Source organism: Schistocerca serialis, chromosome 1, assembly GCF_023864345.2.
Source record: "Schistocerca serialis cubense isolate TAMUIC-IGC-003099 chromosome 1, iqSchSeri2.2, whole genome shotgun sequence".
In the NCBI taxonomy this organism is placed as follows: domain Eukaryota; kingdom Metazoa; phylum Arthropoda; class Insecta; order Orthoptera; family Acrididae; genus Schistocerca; species Schistocerca serialis.
In genome coordinates this window covers 16,200,891-16,227,355 of record NC_064638.1, presented here as the reverse complement: position 1 = coordinate 16,227,355, position 26,465 = coordinate 16,200,891, and the positions used below count along the sequence as shown (strand labels likewise).

Sequence of the window (26,465 nt, the reverse complement as noted above, 5' to 3'; positions counted from 1 at the left end):
GCTGCACATCTATCCTCTTGCTATTCTTTTTCCCCTCCCTTGGAGAACATGTCTGTGGTGTTATTGAGAATGTTCTGCATTGTCTGCCGCTGACATAACAGTCTTATTGCTGTTTTTCGTTCCCTTTTTCTTTCTTTGTTTCCCTTCTCCTCTCATTCCTCTGCTTTGGCAATTGAGGTTCCTCTTTTTCTTCCTCCCTGTGCGCTCCTGAAGGCCAGCCCATGAGTCTGATGTGTAACGCACGAGTGGGTAACGCGTAATTCCCAGCCCCGGATTGACAGGTAGGGTTCGCATGTATCCCTTGGTACAGGACTGGCCCAGGGAGGGGAGATTGCCTGATCTGCAACCTTCCCAAATTGCCAATTTGTTCATCTCAGGAGGTGTGACCTGAAGTGTGGACAATCATCCCCATGTGGAGAGGGCCCCCAGTTGGAAGGAGTGTGCCATCAGAGACGCTGCCAATCTTCAGGGATTTTCTTGCAGTGAGCCGATCATCTGCACAATCAATGTCTACGAAATGTAAATGGAATGAGGCTAACAATTCAGACCTTTTCAGCTGCACCACAGTTACTTGTGTTATCATGTACTGAGATGGTCAGTCCTTTGCCACGGTAAATCCGTTTATTATTCAGAAAGGTTTTGACACAATTTCAAGCTCTGTGAAATCCTGCTCTCGTTTATGGAATGGCACTTTGCTTTTGGAGACTACTTCTGATAGCAACTGCTTGCTGCCTCACTTCTCCACGGCTGTCCTGTTCATGTCAAGGCCCATAGAACTCTGAATTCTTCCCGTGGTGTTATTTGCACTAGGCTGCTCGACTGTCTGACTGAGGCCGAAATCCGGTCTTATCTCTGATCAGTGTGTCATTGCCATCCGTTGAATGATGAAAAAGGTAGATTCATCCTTAGTGGCCACCTGCACTCTTTTTTCCTCACCTTTGATAGTGATGCTTCTGACCAAAACCAAATCGAGCTATGAAATTATCACAGTCCGACCGAACATTCTGAACCAGATGCGCTGTTACCAGTGTCATTGTTTCAACCACACTAGACTGTCTTGTCGACACACAACCAAATGTGTAACCTGTGGTAGGGATACGCACGAGGGCAATTGTCCGCTTCCTCCTCCCTGCTGTATCAACTGCAATGGTGGCCATGCCGCTTTCTCTCGGATTGTCCCGTGTATCTCGATGTGCGGGCTGTCCGAGAGACCCGGGTAAAGGAAAAAGTGCCTTACGCAGTCACTCGTAAGCTATTGGCTAGTCGTAAACCCTTCGTTCTCCTGCCTGGCACCTGTAGTTCTGTTCTTGTTACCCCTCACGCCACGAAGGACGTGACCGTGCAGACGTGCGACCTCGAATTCAGCTCTGTGGTTGTGAAATCACCCAGTGTCGAGGTAGCATCTGCATTGCCCTGTCCAGCTGTGCAACAAGCCATCAAACTCTCACCTCAAGGGGCAAAGCCATTGGCTACACAACTGGTTGGCTGAAAAGGACAGAAGGAGTACTCCCGTGAAGGCTTCCTATGTCTCTCCAGAGTCTTCCTCTGCTAACTGGAAAGGCTTGAAGTCCACCAAAGGCAGACAGTCTTCTCCTTCACCAACTCGGAGGTCCTCTTTGACGGTGTTGCCGTGTGATACCTTAGCCCGGCCAGCCTCTGTGTCGCCAGTGCGCACCACCAACTGTTTTTCTGTATTGGGCTCCACAGATTGACAGCAAAAGTAAGCTGATGTATCTGTGCCCTGTAACAGTGACTCTTTTCAGGCTGTCACTCAGCAGCCGCCTAGGTGGCACCCCTTCATCTCTTCTTCATGATTCTCCTCCAATAGAACGTTTGTGGTCTTCGGTCCCACAATTAGGATTTACGACTGCTTTTAGCATCGCAGCGTCCCCTTGTACTCTGCCTTCAGGAAATGAAATTGTGTCCTCACGACTGCTTGGAGCTTTCCCATTTCTTCCCAGTTTCATTCCATCTCGAGGGGGCATCGTGCCACTCGTACGAGATGACATTCGTAGCGAACCCGTGTCCCTGGCTACCCATCTTCAGGCTGTTCCAGTACGCCTTTTCCTCCCTCACCTGACTTTTTCCCTCTGTACTATTTATGTCCCTCTGTCATTTGATTTCATCAGGGCAGACTTTGTTCAGTCTATTGGGCAGCCACCTCGTCCATTTCTGTTACTCAGTGACTTTAGTGTGCATCATCCCCATTGGGGTTCTCCCAGGACCTGTCAGAGAACTGCCATCTTAGCTGATGTTCTTAATCAACTCGACCTCTTTTTACCTTAACAATGGAGCACCCACATTCCTTTCTGACTCCTCGCAGACCTATTGCTATTTGGACCTATCCTTCTACACTGCCCAGCTTGCCCGTCATCTTGAGTGGTCCGTTCTGACAAGTTCTCGAGCGACCCTGTCCCGTGTGCTATCTGTCTGCTGACTCCTACCCCAGTTGCATGCACACTCAAATGGCAGTTTACTAAGGGTGACTGGTGGCTTTATTCCTCCCTGGTGAACTTTGAAGAACAAGATTTCCCCAATTTGAGATGACCAGGTTGAATATCTCAAATGTTGTGTTCCATTCCTCCCACTTCCTCTTTACTAAGCTGTGTCCCAGTCCCTTGGTTGACTGAGGCATGCCGCGACTCAATTTGTGAATAGAGACCTGCTCTCCGCCTTTTTAACCATCATCCTACTATGACAAACTGCATTCGTTATAAGCAGATGTATGCAAAGTGTCGTCACATTCTTCGGGAAAGCAAAAAAGCTAGCTGGCTTTCATTTGCTAGTTCTTTTAACAGTTCCACCCCTTCCTCTGTCGTGTGGGCCAACTTCCGACGGCTCTCTGGGACCGAGATCCATTCGTCAATTTCCGACCTGAAAGTAGCGGATGATGTTATCGTGGACCCTCTTGCTGTCTCCAACCTCTTGGACCCCTATTTTGCAGACATTTTGAGCTCTTCCCACTATCACCCTGCCCCCATCAGAACGAGTGTAGGTGACTTGGACGATACACTTTTCTTCTCAGAACCTTGAGTGCTACAATGCCGCCTTTAGTATCAGGGAGCTAGATCGTGCTCTCAGTTCATCCCGATCCTCAGCCCCAGGGCCGGATGCTGTCCATATTCAGATGTTACTTCTCTCGTGCAGGCAAGCACTTTCTGCTTAACATGTACAACCGCATCTGGGCAGAGGACACATTTCCTGCACATTGGCATGAAGCCACAATCATTGTGGCTTCACACCAATGTGCAGGAAATACCTAAACCCAGGAAGGACAAAGAGCTGCGTTTGCAAGGTGATGGAATTATTGCTTGAGTCTTGCAATTTACTAATGACAGTGTGGCTTTTGAATATGGTGTTCTGCAGTTGACCATCTTGTTACTTTGTCCGCCCGTGTCATTATCAGTTTTCTGCGGAAATCCCAGACTGTGACATGTTTTTGATTTGGAGAAGGACTATGGCACCTGCTGGAGAACTGGTATCCTCCAGACTCTTTACATGTGGGGCTTCCGTGGCCACCTGCCCTGTCTCCTTCCAGAATTTTTAAAAGACAGAGTTTTGAAGGTGCTTGTGGGTTCTGCCTTGTCAGACACCTTTATCCCGGAAAACGGTGTGCCTCAGGGTTCCGTCCTGAGCATCGACCTCTTTGCTATCGCCATTAACCTTTTTGGTGACTATTTTGCTATATATTGCAGTTCTCCATGGACCTGTCCACTGAGCGGCATCTTGAGTGATGTTGTGATAGTCTTTACTCCTGGAGCATTGACAGTGGCTTTTGTTTTTCCACTGAAAAATCATCTGGTGGTGCAAATGGCTTCTCCCACCATCTTTACATTTTGGGCCTGTTGCCCTTCCATTCATTGAAACTATGAAATTTCTGGGGCTTCGATAGGAAACAATCTTGCTCCTCACGTGTTTTTCCTGGCAGCCCACTGTACGTGGTCCTTCAATGTCCTACATGTCCTCAGTGATACTTCCTGGGGTGTCGATCAAACTGTCCTCCTCCCTTAGTACTGGTTCCTTGTCCGTTCGAAAGTCAACTATGGGTGCTTCGTTTATGTGACTGCATGTCCATCCCTCTTACACCTTCCCAACATCCCTCTTACACCTTCCCAACAGTATTTATCATCGTGGCATCCGTTTGGCCACTGGCGCCTTTTACACGAGCCTGGTTGAGTGTCTGTTTGGTCTGTATGCTGAAGCTGCTGAACTACCACTGTCCTACTGCTGTGACTTTCTCATCAGTAGGTATGCATGTCATTTGTCTGCAATGTGTAGCAACACATGCTGTGCCTCCTGCTTCTATGTTTCGTTTGATTGTTAGTATTGGGCGCAGCCCTCTTCTCTGTTACCTCATGGAATCTGCTTTCGGCACTTGCTTCGGCAGCTTACCTTCACACTACTTGCAACTTTCTCGGTGGGTGTGAACCCTTCACCACCTTGGCTTCGTGAAGTGGCCCATGTTAACCTTGCCCTTCATTTACTTCCTAAGGACACTACTCCAGCCTCGCTCTGTCGCCTTCAGTTTCATGACCTTCGCATGGAATTTCGCGATAGTGCCATTGTGTACACTGATGGCTCTCGGACTGACCTTGGTGTCAGGTGTAACTCTGTCATTGTTGCCCACATCCTAGGTATCGGCTTCCGGCACGCTACTCAGTATTTACAGTGAAGCTTTTTGCCCTGTATCACGCCATGGATTACATCCGGCGACACCAACTTTTCGATTGTGTCTTCTGCTCAGATTCTCTCAGCGTTCTTAAAGGCTGTGTGCTGTACGCTGCCCATTCCTTAGTGCAATGGGTCCAGAAAAAATGTCACTTGCTCTCTCTTGGTGGAGCCACTGTGAAGTTTATGTGGGTTCCTTGTCATGTTACCTCAGCCCACTAGTTCATATATTCCCTGTGTTACCATCTACCAGGAGGTGGTGTTCCTTTGGCATCGCCATTGGTCCACCCTTCATGGGAATAAGCTCAGGATTATTAAGCTTTTCCCAGTGTCATGCACGACCTCCTCTCGATCTTCCATCTGGGAGGAAGCCATTTTAACCCGGTTGCATATTGGGCACTGCCTTGTTAGCCATCATCATTTGATAAGTTGCACTCCCCCACCACTTTGTACACATTGCACCCAGGTGACGGAATGCCCATTTTTTAACTGTTTACATTCCCGCTTGGGTTTGCCGTCTGAGTTATCGGCCGTTTTAGCAAGTGGTGCCCAGGCTGTTGACCGTGTTTTACGTTTTGTCTGTCAAAGCAATATGGCCTTCATGCCATTTAATTTTTAATTTTGGGCCTCCATTTCTAAGTGGTGTGTTTAGTAGCTCTTTCTCCATGTCCCTGTTTGTAGCTGTCTTCTCTTATTTCAGTAGGGATTGACGTTTAGCCATTTTTTAACTCCTCTCTGTTTTCGTGTTCTATAGTTTTGACGTGGGCGTGTATGACCCCAGTTGTTTTTGCGCTTTAAAAACAAAACAAAAAAATGACAATGAGCTGCAGGTCAACTTAGAGTGACAAGGTGTGCACTTCGTCTATTGTGTCCCTGGGGGAACAATGGAAAACAGATTTCCTACCGCGGGCTTGCCTTGGCTTTCAAGGATGATGCATTGCATGAGAAGGTTGATGTGATGACCTACGATGTGACATGAAAACCCAGCATTTCTCTGAGCATTATGCTTGGGCATGTGAAAACTACCATCCCGCCTTTCAGCCCATAGAATAGCTAGTGGAGAAAAAGCACTTATCTTTTACTACCCACAACCTGGAGCCATATAGTGCTCCAGTCAGTGAATGGGGACTCACCAGTGCCATAGCCCGTTGCTTTCACATAGTCCCAGGCCCAGACTGCATCCACAACTAAATTCTGAAACATATCTCAGTATTTTGTCAGCATCACATCCTTCCTCATTTTTATTGGATCTGGAATGAGGGCGAGTTTCTACCTTAGTGGCGAGAAAGTATGATAGTTCTGGTACTGACACTGGGTAAGAACCCCCCACATATTGACGTTCTCTGTAAGTTGCTCTAATGTGTGGTGAACAAGCGGCTGTTGGCTCCATGAGTTGGTGCCTTTTGGGTGCTCCTCAGGGTGGTTTTCACAAAGACCGCTCCACTGCTGATAATTTGGGTCTCTTGGAGTCCACCATCCGTTTGGCCTAAGCACACCATCAGCACCTCATCGCTGTCTTTTTCGACCTACCGAAGGCTTAGGACACGACATGGCATTAGTACATCCTCACTAAGTTACATAAGTGGGGTCTCCAGGGTCCACTGTGCGTACCGGGTTCAAGTACCCCATATCCAAGAGAATGGGGTCCCATAGGGTGCTATACTGAACATCCCCCTTTTTCTGGTTGCCATCAATGGTCAAGCGGCAGCTATGAGGTCTTCAGTATTGCCCTCCTTGTATGCCAATGATTTTTGCATTTATTATTGCTCCTCAAGCTTGGTTCTTGCTGACAAGGGGAGGCCGCCAATTATGAAATTCAGATTCGATTCATACTACGCATAATAAAAGCTCTTGGCCAGAGGTGTAATGTGGCAAAGCACCAAGACGCACTTCTCAGCCATTGTCGAGAAAATCGACAGTTAAAAGAAACCGTTGCGGTGAAATACTCTCTACGATTAATAATTTTCTACAGCGTCGGGTTCGTAATCCGAAGGTCGCCGGATCGAATCTCGCGCCACGCAATTTTGTTTTATTATTAGTTTTTTTGTAATTCAAATACACACACACACGCACACGCACACACACACACACACACACACACACACACACACTATTAATGAAGTGCTTATGCATGTTGGTGAAGGCGGATCGCTCTCCAATTGTACCGCCTCCATTTTTCCGTTTGTTTAACAGGGTGTACCAAAGCTCTCACGTCCGCACTGATTTTCGACGAAGTTATAAGTTGCGCTAGAGACCGCATCTACCTTCTATCGAAGTTAGCAGGCAACTACGCTGCTATGCGGCGGCTCGTTTCGGCCCATTCAACATCTGTCCTTCAAGTGTAACGAGTGAGTAACGGAGTTTATATTTCATACCTGCCACAGCAAATTTGTGTTCGTGGGGTCTCTATTCTAATTCGCAATACGTATTCGTTTCGGAATATCGTTTCTACGTCTTCCGTTAACTATACGTGCTTAACATTATGAAGACAATTAATAACATTTGTGAAATACAACTTTGTTTGCGGAAAACATAATGATGTTCGAAGTGGCCAGTTTTTCCACGACAAACGACTTTCAACGACTTATTATATGCATAATGGTTGCAACTGATTGCCGGGAATTTTATATATATATGTGTGTGTGTGTGTGTGTGTGTGTGTGTGTGTGTGTATACCCATTTGAATTACAAAAAACAAATACTAAAAAAAAAAAGGTTGCCTGGCGCGAGATTCGATCCGGTAACCTTCGGATTACGAAACCGAGCGCTTTCCGCTGCGCCACGACGCTGTAGAAAATTATTAATCGTAGAGAGTATTTCACAGCAATGGTTTATTTTAACTGTCGATTTTCTCGACAATGGCTGAGAAGTGCATCTTGGTGCTTTGCCACATTACACCTGTGGCCATGAGCTTTTATTATGCGCAGTATGAATCGGATCTGAATTTCACAATTGGCGGCCTCCCCTTGTGAGTGTCACCTACAGCACACCATATGAAAGGTGCAGTGATGGGCTCACCCATGGCTCCTGGTTTTCTGGCGCCAAGACTCTTTGTCATGTAGTTCTGTTGCCATCATACTGCCCACTCACACCCAGACGTTACCTACATCATCAATTACTTCTTGTCGTTGAGACGCACCACATTTTGGGACAGGTCTTCAATTCCAGTCTGACATGGTGTCCCCACTGTGACTGACTTAAGTGAAAGTACTGCTGACACTTCAATATTCTTCACTGCCTCAGCGATACTAACTGGCATGCAGATTGTTGTACTCTTTTGTGGCAAAGTCATGATTCCGTCCCATCTTGATTATGGGAGTCTTCCACATGGTTCACCATCAGCCTCAGCATTGCAGATACTGCACCCCCATTCATCATTAGTGGAGGGGGGGGGGGGTGTCCTCATGACAGGAGCCTTCCGAACTAGCCCTGTGAACAGCCTACCAGTCAAGGCTGGAATCCCTCCATTACCTATCAGGAACCAACAACAACAGCTACTGAATTAAGTGTAACACTTCATAGCTTCCCTGAGCATCCCAGCTGCTGTGTCCTTATCCTTGGAAGGGAGCTCCACCTCCCACAATGGCAACTTCGTCCACTGTCACCTCTGGTCAGGGAGACATGGCATATACCCCCACAGCTTGTGGCCTGACCTCAGACTTGTCTTGAAGCCTTCTTTCGTCCAGAAGATCCTATACACCTAACAATATTTTACCACCTGTTCTTGGCTGTCCTTAAGATGTATTCGGGTTGGGAAATGGTATTCACAGATGGCCCAACAACTGACGGATGAAAAGGCTTGCATACACACAAGCACGGTGCATTGAATTCCACTCTCTACCAAATGGCTGCAGTTCCTTCACTGCTGAATTTATAACCATTAAACTAGCCCTAAGCCATGTTCAGTCTTGTACTGGCAAGAGTACTCTAATCTGTAGTGACTCCTTTAGCAGCCTTCAGTGTGTAAACCAGTGCAACTGTCCTCACCCCCTGTTTACGCCTATCCAGGAACTTGTCTCTGACCTCTGTCAAGCTGGTCAGCTACTGGTATGGTGGGATTTCAGGAAATGAATGAGCTGACTGGTTGGTCAAGCCAGCCACCATGATTCAGGTTCTGGGAATGGGGGTCCCAGAGCTGGAGCTTTGGTCATTTATATGCCATGGATAGCTGCAAGTGTGGTATCAGAATGGTCTGCCCTGATCTCCCCATTGCAGCGCAATTAAGGAGACCATGAGAAAGTGTCAGTTTTCCCTGTGTGCTCCTTGCAGGGAATCCACCATCCTGGCCACACTCGGCTGACCCATTGCCACATTCTCTGATGGGAGGATTCCCCTCACTGCCGACGCGGAGCCTGCCTGATGGTGGCCCCGTTGCTCATAGCCTGCCCTAATTTGGCTGCTCAGAGGCAGGATCTTAATCTTCTTGGTGTGTTCCCTCTGATGCTAGCAGCCAGTATCAAATCAGCTGATCTGATGTTATGTTTCGCCTGCAGAAGCTCTCCCTGCTGGACGGTGCAGATAGGTGGCAACTCACATGTCTTAGGGTGCCAACCTCTGTGAATGACCTGGCCGGTGGTGAAGTTGATAGTGAAGGACGCCACAATGTTTATCCTTGGCTGAGAAAAAATAACTTTTGAAAAATCATAAGAAGTTTTTTGGTTAACTGAAGAAAACTAACTTGAGATTTCCACTACCAATATATGTGCCTATAAACTATTAAAATTTCATTAAAATTGGACAAATTCATTTCAAGCTATATAGTTTTAAAGTGAACAGTTCATAGCAAAGATGGTCAGAACTGGGCAATCATTGCAACAATCTAAAATAAAAAATATGTATTGAACTTAAAACTAAATTGCTCTGTATAGTCTAATGTGAAATAAAACAACAAAAATATTGGTGTGACTTATTTTGTGATAGGCCCATTGGTTCACTTGTTGAGCATAATGGATAATGCTTTGAAAAATAGATGTAAGATGAACATCAACAAAAGCAAAACAAGGATACTGGAATATAGTGGAATGAAGTCAGGTAATGCTGAGGGAATTAGATTAGCAAATGAGGCACATAGTCATAGACGGGTTTTGTTATTTGGACAGCAGAGTAATTGATGATGGCTAAAGTAGAGAGGATATAAAATGTAGACTGCTGATGGCAAGAAAAGCATTTCTGAAGACGAAAAATCTGCCAACATTGAATATAGATTCAAGTGTTAAGAAGTATTATCTGAAAGTGTTTGTGTGGAGTGTAGCCATGATGCAAGTGAAACGTGGACAATAAACACTAGGCAGGAAGAGAATAGAAGCTTTTGACGTGTGGTGTTACAGAAGAATGCTGAAGATAAAATGGTTAGATCACGTAACTAATGTAGAGGTATTGAGTAAAAATGGTGAGAAAAGAAATTTGTGACACAACCTGACTAGGAGGAGGATTCAGTTGATAGTATTGGGTGGAGGGTGGTGGTGGTGGTGAAATTATAGTCAAACCAAGAAATGAATACATTAAGCAAATTCAGGAGGATTGTAAGTTGCAGTAGTTATTCAGAGGTGAAGAGGCTTGCACAGGATAGAGTAGCATGGAGAACTGCATCAAAACACGTCTTCCGACAAAAGAAGAAGATGATGATGATAACAGTTGGAATCAGTAAATACGTATAAATACTTGGGTGTAATAAATTAGTAGGGACATGGAGTGGAATGATCACATATTCTCAGTTGTGGGTAAATCAGGTAGCAGAATTCAATTTATTGGTAGAATACTTGGGAAATGTAATTGGTCTAGAAGGGAGATTTGCTTAAAAACCACTTATATGATGCATTTGAGAATTTTGCTTAAGTATGTAGTACCAATACCAAATAGGACTTGCTGGGGATATTGAGTATATGCTGTGAAGGGCAGCAGAAATGCTTCCAGGTTTTTTTTTTTGATCTGCAGGAGTGCGACACTGAGATGTTGAAGGAACTGTGCTGGTAGATTCATGAAAATAGACGAAACTATCCTTACAAGGGAACCTCCCCATTCCACCCCCCTCAGATTTAGTTATAATTTGGCACAGTGGATAGACCTTGAAAAACTGAACACAGATCGATCGAGAAAACAGGAAGAAGTTGTGTGGAACTATGAAAAAATAAGCAAAATATACAAACTGAGTAGTCCATGCGCAAGATATGCAATATCAAGGCAGGTGTGAACAGAGGAACGACGTGGTCCCGTGGTTTGCGTGAGCAGCTGCAGAGCGAGAGGTCCTTGGTTCAAGCCTTCCCTCGGGTGAAAATTTTAATTTTTTATTTCCGGTTTACATGACAAACTCTTATGTTTTCATCACTTTTTTTGGAGTGACTATCACATCCACAAGAAAACCTAAATCGGGCAAGGTAGAAGAATCTTTTTACCTATTCCTGAAGTGTATAAGTTAGGTGGGTCAACAACATATTCCTGTCATGTGACGCACATGCTGTCGCCAGTGTCGTATAGAATGTATCAGACGTGTTTTCCTGTGGAGGAATCGGTTGACCTATGACCTTGCGATCAAATGTTTTCGGTTCCCATTGGAGAGGCACGTCCTTTCGTCTACTAATCCACGGTTTTGCGGTGCGGTCGCAAAACAGAGACGCTAAACTTATTACAGTGAACAGAGACGTCAGTGAACGAACGGGCATATCATAACTTTGCGAAAATAAAGAAAGTAAACTTTTCACTCGAGGGAAGACTTGAACGAAGGACCTCTCGTTCCGCAGCTGCTCACGCCAACCAGGGGACCACGGCGCTCCTGAACTCACTTAATCCTTGATGTTGCACATCTTGAGCATGGGCTATTCAGTTTGTATATTTTGCTTATGTTTTCATAGTTCCACGCAACTTCTTCCTGTTTTCTCGATTGATCTGTGTTCAGTTTTTCAAGGCCTATCCACTGTGCCATCTTATAACTAAATGTGAGGGGGGTGCAATGGGGAGGTTCCCTTGTTAGAAAGTCAACTAACATGGTTTCAAGATCCAGCTTTAAATGATGACTCTAGTAATATACTACAATGCCCTATATATATCACTCTCAAAGGAATTGTGAGGATACATCTAACTACTCGGACAGAAGCAGTGCAGTGGGTAGCACACTGGACTCACATTCGGGAGGATTTAGGTTTTCCATGAGTTCCCTAAATAGCTCCAGGCAAAGGTCAGGATGGTTCATTTGGAAGGACACAGCCTATTTTCTTCCCCATCCTTGACACAATCTGAGCTTGTGCTCAATTTCTAATGACCTCGATGTCGACAAGACGTTAAACTCGATCTTCCTTCCTTAAGACTAATTACAACATACACAAAGGCATTTAAACAATCATCTTTCCTGTGTTCCATATGTGAATGGCAAGCCCTAATAACTGATACAGTGGTACATGCCTGATGCTGTTCACTTGATCATGTAAAGGTGTCCTTTGTTACCTAGTAGGTATGAATGTGAAATGAGTCTCTTTCTCCATATTTGTAGAAATTTCATTTCCCAAGATGCCAAACTGGTTGCTTAATTTGATGGGGTGTAGTATTCTATTCTTAGATAAATTCTCATTATCTACATTTTTAACTTCCTGTCTGGTATGGTTTTTAGTTTTATAGCTACTTCCAATCTGCATCCGATGATGATGTGAGGTAATTCCATGTGAACTGACATAATCTGAAAGGTGCTCCAAGCTCAACTATCTTCGATTTTGTTGAAATTTTTACAGAATATGCCCGAGGTACCTGAATGGACTTTGAGCCAAATTCATGCTATGTATAGTTTTAGCATGCGAGACGGAGATGAGCCAGACACACATTAAATTTTTGGCAGCTTAAATGACCATCACAAAATGGTCAGGATGCGAGGGTCAGGGAATGGTAATTTTAAATCAGGCATATACTGGCAACTTTATCACACTTGATTATTAAATTAAACACACGTAAGGTAATTACTAAATTGTTTAAAATCACCAAGTGAATCAAACACTTTAAATATAAATATAACCACAAAAGACACCATAATAAAAAAAAATCGTTGCCACATTCTGTTGCCACACAAGACAGTTGAAAACAAAGTGAAATTTGCACCAAGATTGCACCTGGGGATGCAATAATTTAAAGATTAAATTAAATCTCAGGAACGTATAAGTACTGGATTGCACTCTGTTGTGTACATAGTTCCGCATAGTCAGCGTGTACACAACGTTCCCACTAGAGCGCGCCTTGCTAAGCAAAACAGCGCAGGTGCAGTGCTTGTCCGTCTCTGCACTACGAGATGGCTCTGCCTTAGAGACGGACCAAATTCTGCTTCTGCCGATCCGCGTATTAATATGTAACGCAGCCAATGAGATTGCTGCTAATGTAGAACCTTTTCTCCTCGCGGATCACACTTGCTCAGTGATACCTGAACGCTCGAGGTATTATAACGAGTGTACAGGCCTTCGAGCAGTCAGTCTGCATTAGTCTGTAGTCAAGTTTGTCTGCGCCTAATAAGATTATCATATTCCTGTACATAGCCATGAAGAGAAATGTATAGACACTTTGTCAAGTACCAGAGATATGTGAGAATAAGATTAACGTACCAAGACCAAAGGAACTTCAGATTGTCAATTGTAAATAGCATCCAGAATCGAGTTAAGTAAGGCTTATGATTGTTATTATTTTAATAAATGTGTGTGAAAATTAATCAAGTTCTGTTTAAAGTTGGTCACCGTCAATCTGCTACTCTAAGCGTGCAAGTGGCATTTCTATTGTCTGACCTAACGGCAGAAGATAAACACGTCACGATAAGACCACGAGACACATTGCTGACACTCGCCTACTTTGCTAGAACGACAAGTCAAATAATCTGATGGTGTGTGTACCGAAGGTCTTACAGTACGCACACCACACACTCCCTTCAGAATCTGAAGTAAAAGGAACACAAATTTAACATGTACCATAATAACTGATACCTGATTTTTAAGTGTCAAACACAGATCCAGTTTTTGTCATCACGTAAATGATGAGTCAGCTGATTTCGTATGAGCATTTTTGAGGTTTACTGATGCAAGTTCACTAGCTCTACTTACGTAACTCAGCAGACAGAAGCTTACATACTAATTCCTGTTCTAGGGTGATAATGACTGCCACAGCAATTTCACACCAGGTATCCTTTGAACTACTTTTGTGGCAGGAGCAGACCTGGATCCACTACATGGAAATGTTCCACATAAGCAACTTAAACACCATGAAATGACCGATGTTGTATGTGGTTACCAATCATGTAGCCTGCTCCAAACTAAAAAATCCGCCACCTTTTCGAGTCGGCATTCAGCACCTTGTGTGGGTGATGTTAATGTGCTCACCACTGCCAGGAGACTTCCTGGCCAATGTACCTCTAAAATCCCTCTCCGGTGCCATGCTCATGCACTGTTTGAAAACCGATGTGTGTGGAAATCAACCCCTCTTGCGTGGTGCCAAGAAAACTCTTAGACACTTTGAACTGGTACACCAGCTAGTCTGAGTGTGGTTTCTAAACAATTTTCAACACTCTTTTAGGGAAATACTGATGTGGTTCCCAATACCTGCCTCATGAGTTACGATAGCACACAGAATAAAGCTTATATGACAGACAGATGGTACACACACATTCCCAATCATAGGTATCCTGTGGCTGTTACGACAGTATGAGCATCTGGCCACAAAGTTAAAATAAAGTGAATGTGCCAAAACATGAAAACAGCAGATAATCTTGTACGACAGGATAATGCGCTGTGTGTGTGTGTGTGTGTGTGTGTGTGTGTGTGTGTTTTATTGTTTGTTTGTTGGAGGGGCATTTCTGTTTTTTTTTTTAACCACCTTATATTTTTCAAGTTCTTGAGTTACTTTGCATGCTTTGTTTGTAATACTGTGCTAACTCGTAATGGTTTTATTTCAGAATTAACAAAGGATGAGTACACTGTTGGACGATTGCCAAATTGTGATGTAACAATTACAGAAAGAGAAGTTAAAAAAGAAGTGCTGACAACAATAAGCAAATTGCATTTTAAAATAAGGAAGACGAAAGTAGGGGATGCACAAGCTGTATACCTGGAAGACTGCAGTTTTAATGGAACATTTGTTAATGGCGAGAAAATAGGGAAAGGCAGAGTAATAGTGTTACAGAGCAATGACCAAATAAGCCTTGCTGCTGCACCTTTTCGGGGTAAGTGTTGAATGAACTTGCCGTATTTAGTCTAGATTTTCACATGACTTTTTATCATTTGTTTTTCTTTTTTAAAATTATTATTATTAATATTAATATTAATATTAATATTAATATTAATATTATTAATATTAATATTATTAATATTAATATTAATATTAATATTATTAATACACTTAAATTTGTTTTGAGAATAATCCCCCAAAACAGTATGCATTTGAGTCATTTTCTAGCTGTATCTAGAATGTGATTCCACTGTTTGTGCAAGAATCCAAATTAGTTAGTTAGTTGGTTAGTTAGTTATGTGTTCAATTAGCGTCAATCCAAATGAAATGGTCCAATAAAAATTAAGTTGCTTGCTTGTCCATTTGTAAATATTCTAAGAATATAATAGAAGGAAACATTAAATGAAAATAACTGGAGAAAGTAACTGGAGATCTGTTGTGAAAAAAGGCGAAAAAGTGTTGGTTAAAGCTGGGCTATGTTGATCCTGTGGTGAACTTGGTGTGCACAAAGGTTAGGTGGTTGTGTTGCCGCCAAAACACGTTAAAGGATGGAGAAATTCGGGAAAATTTCGAAAAAAACTGCGTGTAAATGTATTAAAAGGAGTGGTTTTGTGGTGGCAGATTATGAGAATGAGGCTAACAATTGTCTGGCGAAGAAATAATGACGTTAAAACCCGTGGGAAGCGGCTAAAAATTATCAGTGGTGTGCGAAAAACGGAAATGGAAATAAAGCGAAAGTTATCAGAACTAGACGAAATGGTTGTTTAATAGGTGAAAGGAACTGTTTGTGGACTAGAAACGGTGGATTTATAGCACCTATTAAACAACCATTTCGTCTAGTTCTGATAACTTTCGCTTTATTTCCATTTCCGTTTTTCGCACACCACTGATAATTTTTAGCCACTTCCCACGGGTTTTAACGTCATTATTTCTTCGCCAGACAATTGTTAGCCTCATTTTCGTAATCCGCCACCACAAAACCACTCCTTTTAATACATTTACACGCAGTTTTTTCGAAATTTTCCCGAATTTCTCCATCCTTTAACGTGTTTTGGCGGCAACACAACCACCTAACCTTTGTGCACATCATTGTAAATATTATAATTATTTTATGTGTGATTACCCTATAATTGAGAAGTTCAAAACAGTTTTTAAAAAATTTACCTTTCACCTTTACTGAATGGCGGCCATTTTCATTTGTAAACGCGCGACAATGTTTGTTTAGAGACGTTAGCACAAATATGAACATCTCTGCACTGGGTTAAGTTATAACATTACAATTGACATGATTGTTTTTAGAAAAGTATCCTCTACAACATTGTCTATTACACAAAATACCCTAAATTCAAAAATAACCAGTCAAAATGACCTCAAAGTTTCGTATCGAAATTTTCAGAAATCCACTTTTTAGGCCCAAAAATAACAAACAAGGAGTGATTTATGAGTGTCTATTTTTTTCCTATAGTTAGATATCATACACTACTAACGTCATGTAGAGCAAGAACAGTTACAAATGTTTCCTTAATTTTTTATGAATTTTTGAAATTTGAAAATTTCCATTTTTGTAAAGTTTGGGTTTAGTTTTCTCAGGTGGTACGGAATATAAAAATAGGATTTTTGCACAGTTTGTACATGTATATGATAGCAACAAACTGTAAAAATTTCAGCATTAATATCGGACTGTGAACAGAGATACGAAATTTTGAAATTGAGGACATAATTCACATTACTCTACAACTGACTCTAAGGCTGTTGCCTATTCATGTATGATATTGACGGGATATAATCAGTTATTATTGAAGTAAGGTACTGAATTATATACAAAAAGTGGAAAAAATCACTGAAATTAACATTTATATTATTTTGACATACTTAAAATAAATATTTTCAATTAACATCCTTCGAGATGCGATTGTCCCTAAACCTCGTGGTGAATGTTAAGAACACTTATTTCTTCAGACAGCTTCTGTGATATAGAATAAGACCTCCCAGTTGCTGTGGTAAGTTCAGGCACTGAAAGTTTCCTTAAAACATTTTTCATTGGTATCCAAACTTTGTCACTAGTAGATTTCTTGAATGATCATCTTGGGCCAGCAGGGTGGTAAAAATGCACAAAAACATCATTGTTTTTCAAACTTATTCTTTCAACCTCAGCAAGCCACCACTGTCCATCATACACACATGCCACTATGTCATTCAATGTTAAAGACAGAGATGTAATTTTACTGACACAATGATTCTCATAATTTTCGGTTTCTGATAGCATCAAACTAAGTTTTCTGCAATGCCAAGGAATTTGTGGGAATGCCATGTTCCTTTTACTGCTATACAGTTTTCAAGTCTGGTTTGAAGTGTTGTTTTCATATGCAGAACCGCTTCTTCTTTATTGATCAGATAATAGATGTTGTTGTTGTTGTTGTGGTCTTCAGTCCTGAGACTGGTTTGATGCAGCTCTCCATGCTACTCTATCCTGTGCAAGCTTTTTCATCTCCCAGTACCTACTGCAACCTACATCCTTCTGAATCTGTTTAGTGTATTCATCTCTCGGTCTCCCTCTACGATTTTTACCCTCCACGCTGCCCTCCAATACTAAATTGGTGATCCCTTGATGCCTCAGAACATGTCCTACCAACCGATCCCTTCTTCTGGTCAAGTTGTGCCACAAACTTCTCTTCTCCCCAATCCTATTCAATATCTCCTCATTAGTTATGTGATCTACCCATCTTATCTTCAGCATTCTTCTGTAGCACCACATTTCGAAAGCTTCTATTCTCTTCTTGTCCAAACTATTTATCGTCCATGTTTCACTTCCATACATGGCTACACTCCATACGAATACTTTCAGAAATGACTTCCTGACACTTAAATCAATACTGGATGTTAACAAATTTCTCTTCTTCAGAAACGCTTTCCTTGCCATTGCCAGCCTACATTTTATATCCTCTCTACTTCGACCATCATCAGTTATTTTGCTCCCCAAATAGCAAAACTCCTTTACTACTTTAAGTGTCTCATTTCCTAATCTAATTCCCTCAGCATCACCCGACTTAATTAGACTACATTCCATTATCCTTGTTTTGCTTTTGTTGATGTTCATCTTATATCCTCCTTTCAAGACACTGTCCATTCCATTCAACTGCTCTTCCAAGTCCTTTGCTGTCTCTGACAGAATTACAATGTCATCGGCGAACCTCAAAGTTTTTATTTCTTCTCCATGAATTTTAATACCTACTCCGAATTTTTCTTTTGTTTCCTTTACTGCTTGCTCAATATACAGATTGAACAACATCGGGGAGAGGCTACAACCCTGTCTTACTCCCTTCCCAACCACTGCTTCCCTTTCATGTCCCTCGACTCTTATAACTGCCATCTGGTTTCTGTACAAATTGTAAATAGCCTTTCGCTCCCTGTATTTTACCCCTGCCACCTTTAGAATTTGAAAGAGAGTATTCCAGTCAACGTTGTCAAAAGCTTTCTCTAAGTCTACAGATGCTAGAAACGTAGGTTTGCCTTTCCTTAATCTTTCTTCTAAGATAAGACGTAAGGTCAGTATTGCCTCACGTGTTCCAGTGTTTCTACGGAATCCAAACTGATCTTCCCCGAGGTTGGCTTCTACTAGTTTTTCCATTCGTCTGTAAAGAATTCGTGTTAGTATTTTGCAGCTGTGACTTATTAAGCTGATAGTTCGGTAATTTTCACATCTGTCAACACCTGCTTTCTTTGGGATTGGAATTATTATATTCTTCTTGAAGTCTGAGGGTATTTCGCCTGTTTCATACATCTTGCTCACCAGATGGTAGAGTTTTGTCAGGACTGGCTCTCCCACGGCCGTCAGTAGTTCCGATGGAATATTGTCTACTCCGGGGGCCTTGTTTCGACTCAGGTCCTTCAGTGCTCTGTCAAACTCTTCACGCAGTATCATATCTCCCATTTCATCTTCATCTACATCCTCTTCCATTTCCATAATATTGTCCTCAAGTACATCGCCCTTGTATAGACCCTCTATATACTCCTTCCACCTTTCTGCTTTCCCTTCTTTGCTTAGAACTGGATTTCCATCTGAGCTCTTGATATTCATACAAGTCGTTCTCTTATCTCCAAAAGTCTCTTTAATTTTCCTGTAGGCGGTATCTATCTTACCCCTAGTGAGATAAGCCTCTACATCCTTACATTTTTCCTCTAGCCATCCCTGCTTAGCCATTTTGCACTTCCTGTCGATCTCATTTTTGAGACGTTTGTATTCCTTTTTGCCTGTTTCACTTACTGTATTTTTATATTTTCTCCTTTCATCAATTAAATTCAATATTTCTTCTGTTACCCAAGGATTTCTACTAGCCCTCGTCTTTTTACCTACTTGATCCTCTGCTGCCTTCACTACTTCATCCCTCAAAGCTACCCATTCTTCTTCTACTGTATTTACTTCCCCCATTCCTGTCAATTGCTCCCTTACGCTCTCCCTGAATCTCTGTACAACCTCTGGTTCTTTTAGTTTATCCAGGTCCCATCTCCTTAAATTCCCACCTTTTTGCAGTTTCTTCAGTTTTAATCTACAGGTCATAACCAATAGATTGTGGTCAGAGTCCACATCTGCCCCTGGAAATGTCTTACAATTTAAAACCTGGTTCCTAAATCTCTGTCTTACCATTATATAATCTATCTGATACCTTTTAGTATCTCCAGGGTTCTTCCATCTATACAACCTTCTTTCATGATTCTTAAACCAAGTGTTAGTTATGATTATGTTATGCTCTGTGCAAAATTCTACCAGGCGGCTTCCTCTTTCATTTCTGTCCCCCAATCCATATTCACCTACTATGTTTCCTTCTCTCCCTTTTCCTACACTCGAATTCCAGTCACCCATGACTATTAAATTTTCGTCTCCCTTCACAATCTGAATAATTTCTTTTATTTCATCATACATTTCTTCAATTTCTTCGTCATCTGCAGAGCTAGTTGGCATATAAACTTGTACTACTGTAGTAGGTGTGGGCTTCGTATCTATCTTGGCCACAATAATGCGTTCACTATGCTGTTTGTAGTAGCTTACCCGCATTCCTATTTTCCTATTCATTATTAAACCTACTCCTGCATTACCCCTATTTGATTTTGTGTTTATAACCCTGTATTCACCTGACCAGAAGTCTTGTTCCTCCTGCCACCGAACTTCACTAATTCCCACTATATCTAACTTCAACCTATCCATTTCCCTTTTTAAATTTTCTAACCTACCTGCCCGATTAAGGGATCTGACATTCCACGCTCCGATCCGTAGAATGCCAGTTTTCTTTCTCCTGATATTGACGTTCTCTTGAGTAGTCCCCGCCCGGAGATCCGAATGGGGGACTATTTTACCTCCGGAATATTTTACCCAAGAGGACGCCATCATCATTTAATCATACAGTAAAGCTGCATGCCCTCGGGAAAAATTACGGCTGTAGTTCCCCCTTGCTTTCAGCCGTTCGCAGTACCAGCACAGCAAGGCCGTTTTGGTTATTGTTACAATAATAGATATGCCTTTAATAATATCCTTGCAAAAGAGATGCATGTCCTGTACTGCTAGAATTTGGTCTGTGGCTGGTCTTTGTCGGCTGGCTTTACTTACTTCACGTTTTGTTGTACCTCCTACTCCATCACATGCATCTTTACCATGGCAAGACGCAAAAAAAGTGCCATTCAGCTGCCAACCCAAAGTCTACTTTGTGGTTGCACAGATTTAAAAAATTCTTTTTGATCTTATACTGACTACCACTTATATCTGAAAACTGTATCAGCTTCTCAACCTCTTGAAAAATTTTCTTTAATGTAATTTATTACATACTTTTGAAACATATGTACAGCCAAAGTGTTGTGCCCCAAGTAGTCACTTATAATGCAAATTGAAGAACTGCAAACTTCGCCTTTCTTAATTTTAAAGTAGAAAATAAATGGATATACTATTGCCTGGCCATTGACCCAGTGGTACCCTTGTATTTCATCCTGAATCACAAATGGAAAATTTTCTGCAAAATCAGCTTGCACTATGCATTCAGTTTCTTGAAGTTGTGCTTTTTTGTCCTTCAAAAACTTACTTTGGATTGTAGAAACATAGTGGTGACTTTGGAGTTGTTTTTATGTTGTCAATTAAAAGATTCCAAGTAATCTTCCTGAGATTTATCCACTGTTACCATTTCTGCCCTATCAGTTGTGACCCACTGTTTTAAGGTAATAAAGTCTGGCATTCCCTTATCATATTCGTGAAACAGTTCAATAACGGTTTTCTTACCAGGGCATTTATTACACGAAACTCATCATGCTGTCATAACTGTTAGTGTCACAGACCATTAAATCTCTTAACTCTTTGTAGTTAAGATCACTGTGTTTTGCACCGGCAATCATCAGTTTGACATTTTGATGATATAAACAAACACATATGGAGTGTGTCCCTGAGGATCCAGCCAAAATACACCACTTAGGGTGTAGGTCACAAAATTTTGACCTTCCGATTTTGCATTCAGGATGAGAATTTTTGAAAGCTACATAAAGGTCATTTAAATTTGACAGCACTAGTCGTTTCTGCTTTGTTACTTTAACTCCATTTATAGCAGCTCTTTTGCTGTCTTTGCAACCTGAGCATATTCTACTGTTTTCATCATCTTCAAAAACTGCTTTTTAATTATTTGTTCACTTATACCTACTACTTTCTTCTTTCCTAGAATTGGAAGAATGCCTTGCTATTTCACTAATTTTCAGGTTAGTTTAACCAAAGGATGAGAAATGTTGAATTCATGAACTATTTTTTATCTTTACCATAAGTTGGGGAGCAAACTTAAAATTATAATTTTTCGTTCTGTAGATGTCACTGAACATTTAATTTTTAATTTCTCTACTAAGCTCAAATATTCAGTGTCAGATGATGCTGGTGGTAGGTTTTCTTCTTCTTTAGAAATAATGTTGGTATCTTCAATAGTTGCTTTTCTTTTTCTGCTACTTAATTTTATTATTTTTGAAGCAGGAGATACGTCTAACTTAAAACAAGCAAAATCTAATATGTTAACAGCTTCCTCATTAGGAATATAAATGTCATTAACAAGGTTACATAATTCTGGTTCTGGATTCACAACAAATATTTTTGAGTAACAACTTGAACACAAGGAGTTTCCTGGAATCGCATTACGTTTCACTTGGGAAGCTGTTTCACTCTCACATAACAAGGACAAATGTTGAAGTTTTACTTCCCTCAAACCTTTAGTAATAGGCTTTTTATGAAGTGGGTCACAGCACATCCTTCCAAAAACGTAATTGTACATCAGAATATATTTCTTCTCATGATACTCACGCACTGATGTTACAGAACAACTTACTCGAAATTTAAACTAAGTTTGTCTAACTTCAACAAAGTCATTGACATTTTTCAAGTTTTTTGAAACTGAACCGTAAACTGTTTTGTGACACACTTCACTTGCTATATGTCCAACAGAGCACTGTTCATCCATGTTATTGCATTCCAGTTAATCTATCAAAATTAATTACAAATTACACACAGAACAAAGCACATAACACATTCTACACTCCCGATGAAGTATGAACACCCACTCTAACGGGGGTTTCAGAACAGACTGACTACAACAGTGACACACCCAGTAATAATGTACTTCTTTTCACAATAAAGCTAAATGTAAACGGCATTTTTATTACCACAGAATAAAAGCAAAAGCTCCTATTCTTTAATATTGCATTATTAAAAATAAATAAACTACATGAATATTATGTGAAAGTGTTAACTAAATATATGTCACAATTAAATTTTATTACAATGAAATAATAAACCATTTAAATAGGCAACAGCCATAAGATCAGTTGTAGAGTAATGTGAATTATTTCCTCATTTTCAAAATTTCATATCTTTGTTCAGTCAGATATCAATGTTGAAATTTTTACAGTACATTTCTATCATATACGTGTACAAACTGCAAAAATCATATTTTTATATTTAGTCTCACCTGAGATAACTAACTCCAAACTTAACAAAAAATGAAAATTTTCAAATTTAAAAAATTCATAAAATTAAGGAAACATTTGTAAGTGTTATTGCTGGGTCATTCCATGCCAAGTGGTCTAGAGGCTCCCACATGACCCTAATGGATTTTGATAAAATTTTGTATGAACATTCACACGTGTAAAGTTTCAGTTTCAGAAATTCAATACTTTCGGAGATACAATCACTTGTTTAAGATCATAGCACAGCTTTCTATAGGGCGTCCTTGAATTTTCAGCAACTTTGAGATAAGATATCTCTGCAAGTATTTGCATGAAAGAAACAAAATTTGGCCATCTTATACAACTTTTAGAGCTCTTTAAAGTAAAATATTAAGAAAAGGATTTCTGAGCAATTTTCATATAGATAATTTGAAGCATAGTTGGGTGAAAAAATAGCTGTTTTAAAAAAAAATGCGAACTTTAGTTTTTTTATATCTCCAAAAGTAATTGTGGCATGTACATGAAACTTTGCACACCATAATTCACCAACACAAGGTCTTAGAATATAAAATGTCATTATCCTATTGCTTTCCATTATTTCACAAATCTAGGGTGAAGTTGACGATTTTTCAAAAAGTGCTAAAAAATGGGTATTTTTAGTCAAATTTTTCAAAGAAGTGTTTTCTCCAAACTCTTCTAAACTATGGTCATTAGAAAGAGCATATTGTAAACTATCTAGAAAAGTGGATTTGGTTTTGCAATGTAAGCATATAAGGCCCTAAAAAGTAGCATCATCAAAGAGGCGCACTGGAAGTTTGAACACATTTTTCTGGCACTCAAATTATACCTGAAATCTTTTATTTTGCCTTATACATGTTTATTAATGTCTGGGATAAGTGAAATAAGAAGTCCAGATGAATAGGACCTAGCTGAAGTCTGAATAGCAAAAGAATAAAAATAGAAACAATGTTATTTCTTAATTGTCACCTCCCCCCCCCCCACCCCACCCCCCCCCCTCTCTCTCTCTCTCTCTCTCTCTCTCTCTCTCTCTCTGACACACACACACACACACACACACACACACACACACACACACACACACACAATTATTATTAAGAATGAATGTAAATCGTGAAATTTATTTGCATAATCATCTAATTATTCCAGAATGAGATTTTCACTCTGCAGCAGAGTGTGTGCTGATATGAAACTTCCTGGCGGATTAAAACTGTGTGCCGGACCGAGACTTGAACTCGGGGCCTTTGCCTTTCGCGGGCGAGTGCTCTACCAACTGAGCTACCCAAGCACGACTCACGCCCCGTCCTCACAGCTTTACTTCTGCCAGTACCTCGTCTCCTACCTTCCAAACTTAACAGAAGCTCTCCTGCGAACCTTGCAGAACTAGCACTCCTGAAAGAAAGATGCCGGTGTGGCACACAGTTTTAATCTGCCAGGAAGTTTCACATCAGCGCACACTCCGCTGCAGAGTGAAAATCTCATTCTGGAAACATACCTCAGGCTGTGGCTAAGCCATGTCTCCGCAACAGCCACAGGTGAGTTTCTTTATCACAGGTTCCCAAGCCTGATAGTAAAATTATTGAAGTGGACTGTGCAAAATTAGAAGGCACTCCTGGGTTCCTCTAACCTATTTCAATTTTTGATATGCTACATTTATTTTCTGATGAATATCAAGAGGAATGGTGTATTGCCGGCCAGACGAATTTACTGATGGAGCTGGAATAACTGCAACAATGTGGTGTTCCGGAACCCAGCACTTGTCACTTCTTGGTGGCCAATAAAATGAATTTGCTGGACCATGTGGGTGCATAAAGTTTATTAATGCATCCCTTTGCTCTGTGGAGGTCTCACATTTATTCCCAATCCACCACACGTTTTCATAGATGTATGCAACATATTGTCCTGGTTGGAGAGCAGACATTAATATGCCTCCTTCATTAATGTGACCCATTTTAGCTAGAAAAGATGAGCAATCATTTGAAACTCTGCTGACCTGAATTGTTGTTTCATCAATAGGTAAAAAGTGATGATTTTCTCTAGTGCCTGTACAGTTTGTCCAAGTTTAAACCTCTCTTCTTGTGATACAATATTTTTGTTCAATTTCATCTTTACGGACGAAAACAAATTTAATTCCATTAATTTTTTCAGAGCAGAAGTGAAACAGATCTAGAGGAGTAAGAATTTGTCCATTAAGTGACCGTTGCAAGCTTGCTCTTGATGCTAACCGCTTTGTTGTACCTCCAATCCCATCACAAGGTGATTTCCCGTGACTCGTAGCAAAAAAATTCCATTCAGCTGTCATTCCAAAATCACTCTTATGATAGCACAAATTTAGGAAATTCTTGAAATTTTTATATTGAGCATTGGAGGCATCACTGAAATAATGAGTGTGGGATATCTGTGCAAACCGTGCTTTTATATATTTGATGAGCTCCTTGATAAAAACATGAACTGTAATAGTGTCATGCCGCAAACAATCACTGATAAAGCAAAAACTTAAAGATTCTAATTTCTCATTTTGACGAAAGTAGATAACAAATGGATGAATTGTTGCTTGACTATTGTTCCAGTGGAAGCCTTGCACAGCATCCTGAATGATAAAAGAATAATTTTCTGCAAAATCCATTAGGACAACAAGCTCTTTGTCTTTCAGGTGACATTTAAGGCCTGTAAGTTGCAAGCTTTGATGCTTGGCAATGTAATGATGGCATGACAGACTCCATATTTTATTTTTTACATCTTCAATAATTTCATCCACTACCATTTGCTTCGTGTCCAGTGTGGCCCGATCGGTATGTATCCATTGCTTAAACACAATAACTTCTGTGGCTCATGATCTAGGAAATAGCTGGCAATTTCAGATGCAATAGCTGCGGGCCCAGGACACCTTTCACAGCGATGTAGCATGCACTGTTTAGAGTTCAAACTGCAAACTGCCTTGCTGAGAATCTCCTTATAATTTTCACGTATACCAGCTGTGCTAAGCATAAGTTTAACATTTTGGTGAATTGCACAGACACAAACTGCATGCATTCCAGCTGATCCTACTGTTACACACCATTTGGGTCTAAGTTCACAAAACTTTGAGAACCCTATTTCTGGACTATTTATATTCTTATAGTTAACATATATTTCCCGTCAATTGCAAAGTAACAATCTTTTCTGCATGTATATCTTTCTATCTAAAAGTCTAACTGAAATACTATCTTTTTTTCCAGGGCACACGCTACTATACTCATCATGTTCAAAAAAAATTTCGCACTCTACTAGCAACTTCTGCTGGTAATTTCCTGCTTTGCCTATTTTCGGGAAGTGCCAGAATTCCCTTCTCTACCTTAAGCTTCCGAGCATTCTTCACCATTCTTTCGGACATGCCGAACTGAGCTGCTGTTTGTCTGACTGTCCAACTTACAGGTGCCAAGGTTAAAATTTGCATCTGTTCTTTATGAATTGCATTCTGCTTCTTGGCTTTCAGTTCAGTCAGCAAATGTGCATAGTCGGCACAGTTTCCACATTCCTTAATTTAACTAGCATCTTCAATTTGTCGGTTTACTCCCATTGCATTTACAGTTCTGTTTTTAATCACATTTTGAGCCTTTTGAATTTTCTTCTTCACATTTTGGGACTTATCACTGTTGCTT

General features: G+C 41.0%; 1 protein-coding gene across 1 annotated transcript in view; it reads left to right on the top strand.

Moving 5' to 3' along the window:
- The window catches only part of LOC126460440 (ovarian-specific serine/threonine-protein kinase Lok-like), a 201,712-nt gene that overhangs the window by 30,101 nt on the left and 145,146 nt on the right, over positions 1–26,465 (top strand). Inside the window, exon 2 of the mRNA XM_050095913.1 lies at positions 14,579–14,845. Coding sequence (XP_049951870.1) covers positions 14,579–14,845 — 267 coding nt within the window. The remainder of the gene's footprint in view (positions 1–14,578; positions 14,846–26,465) is intronic.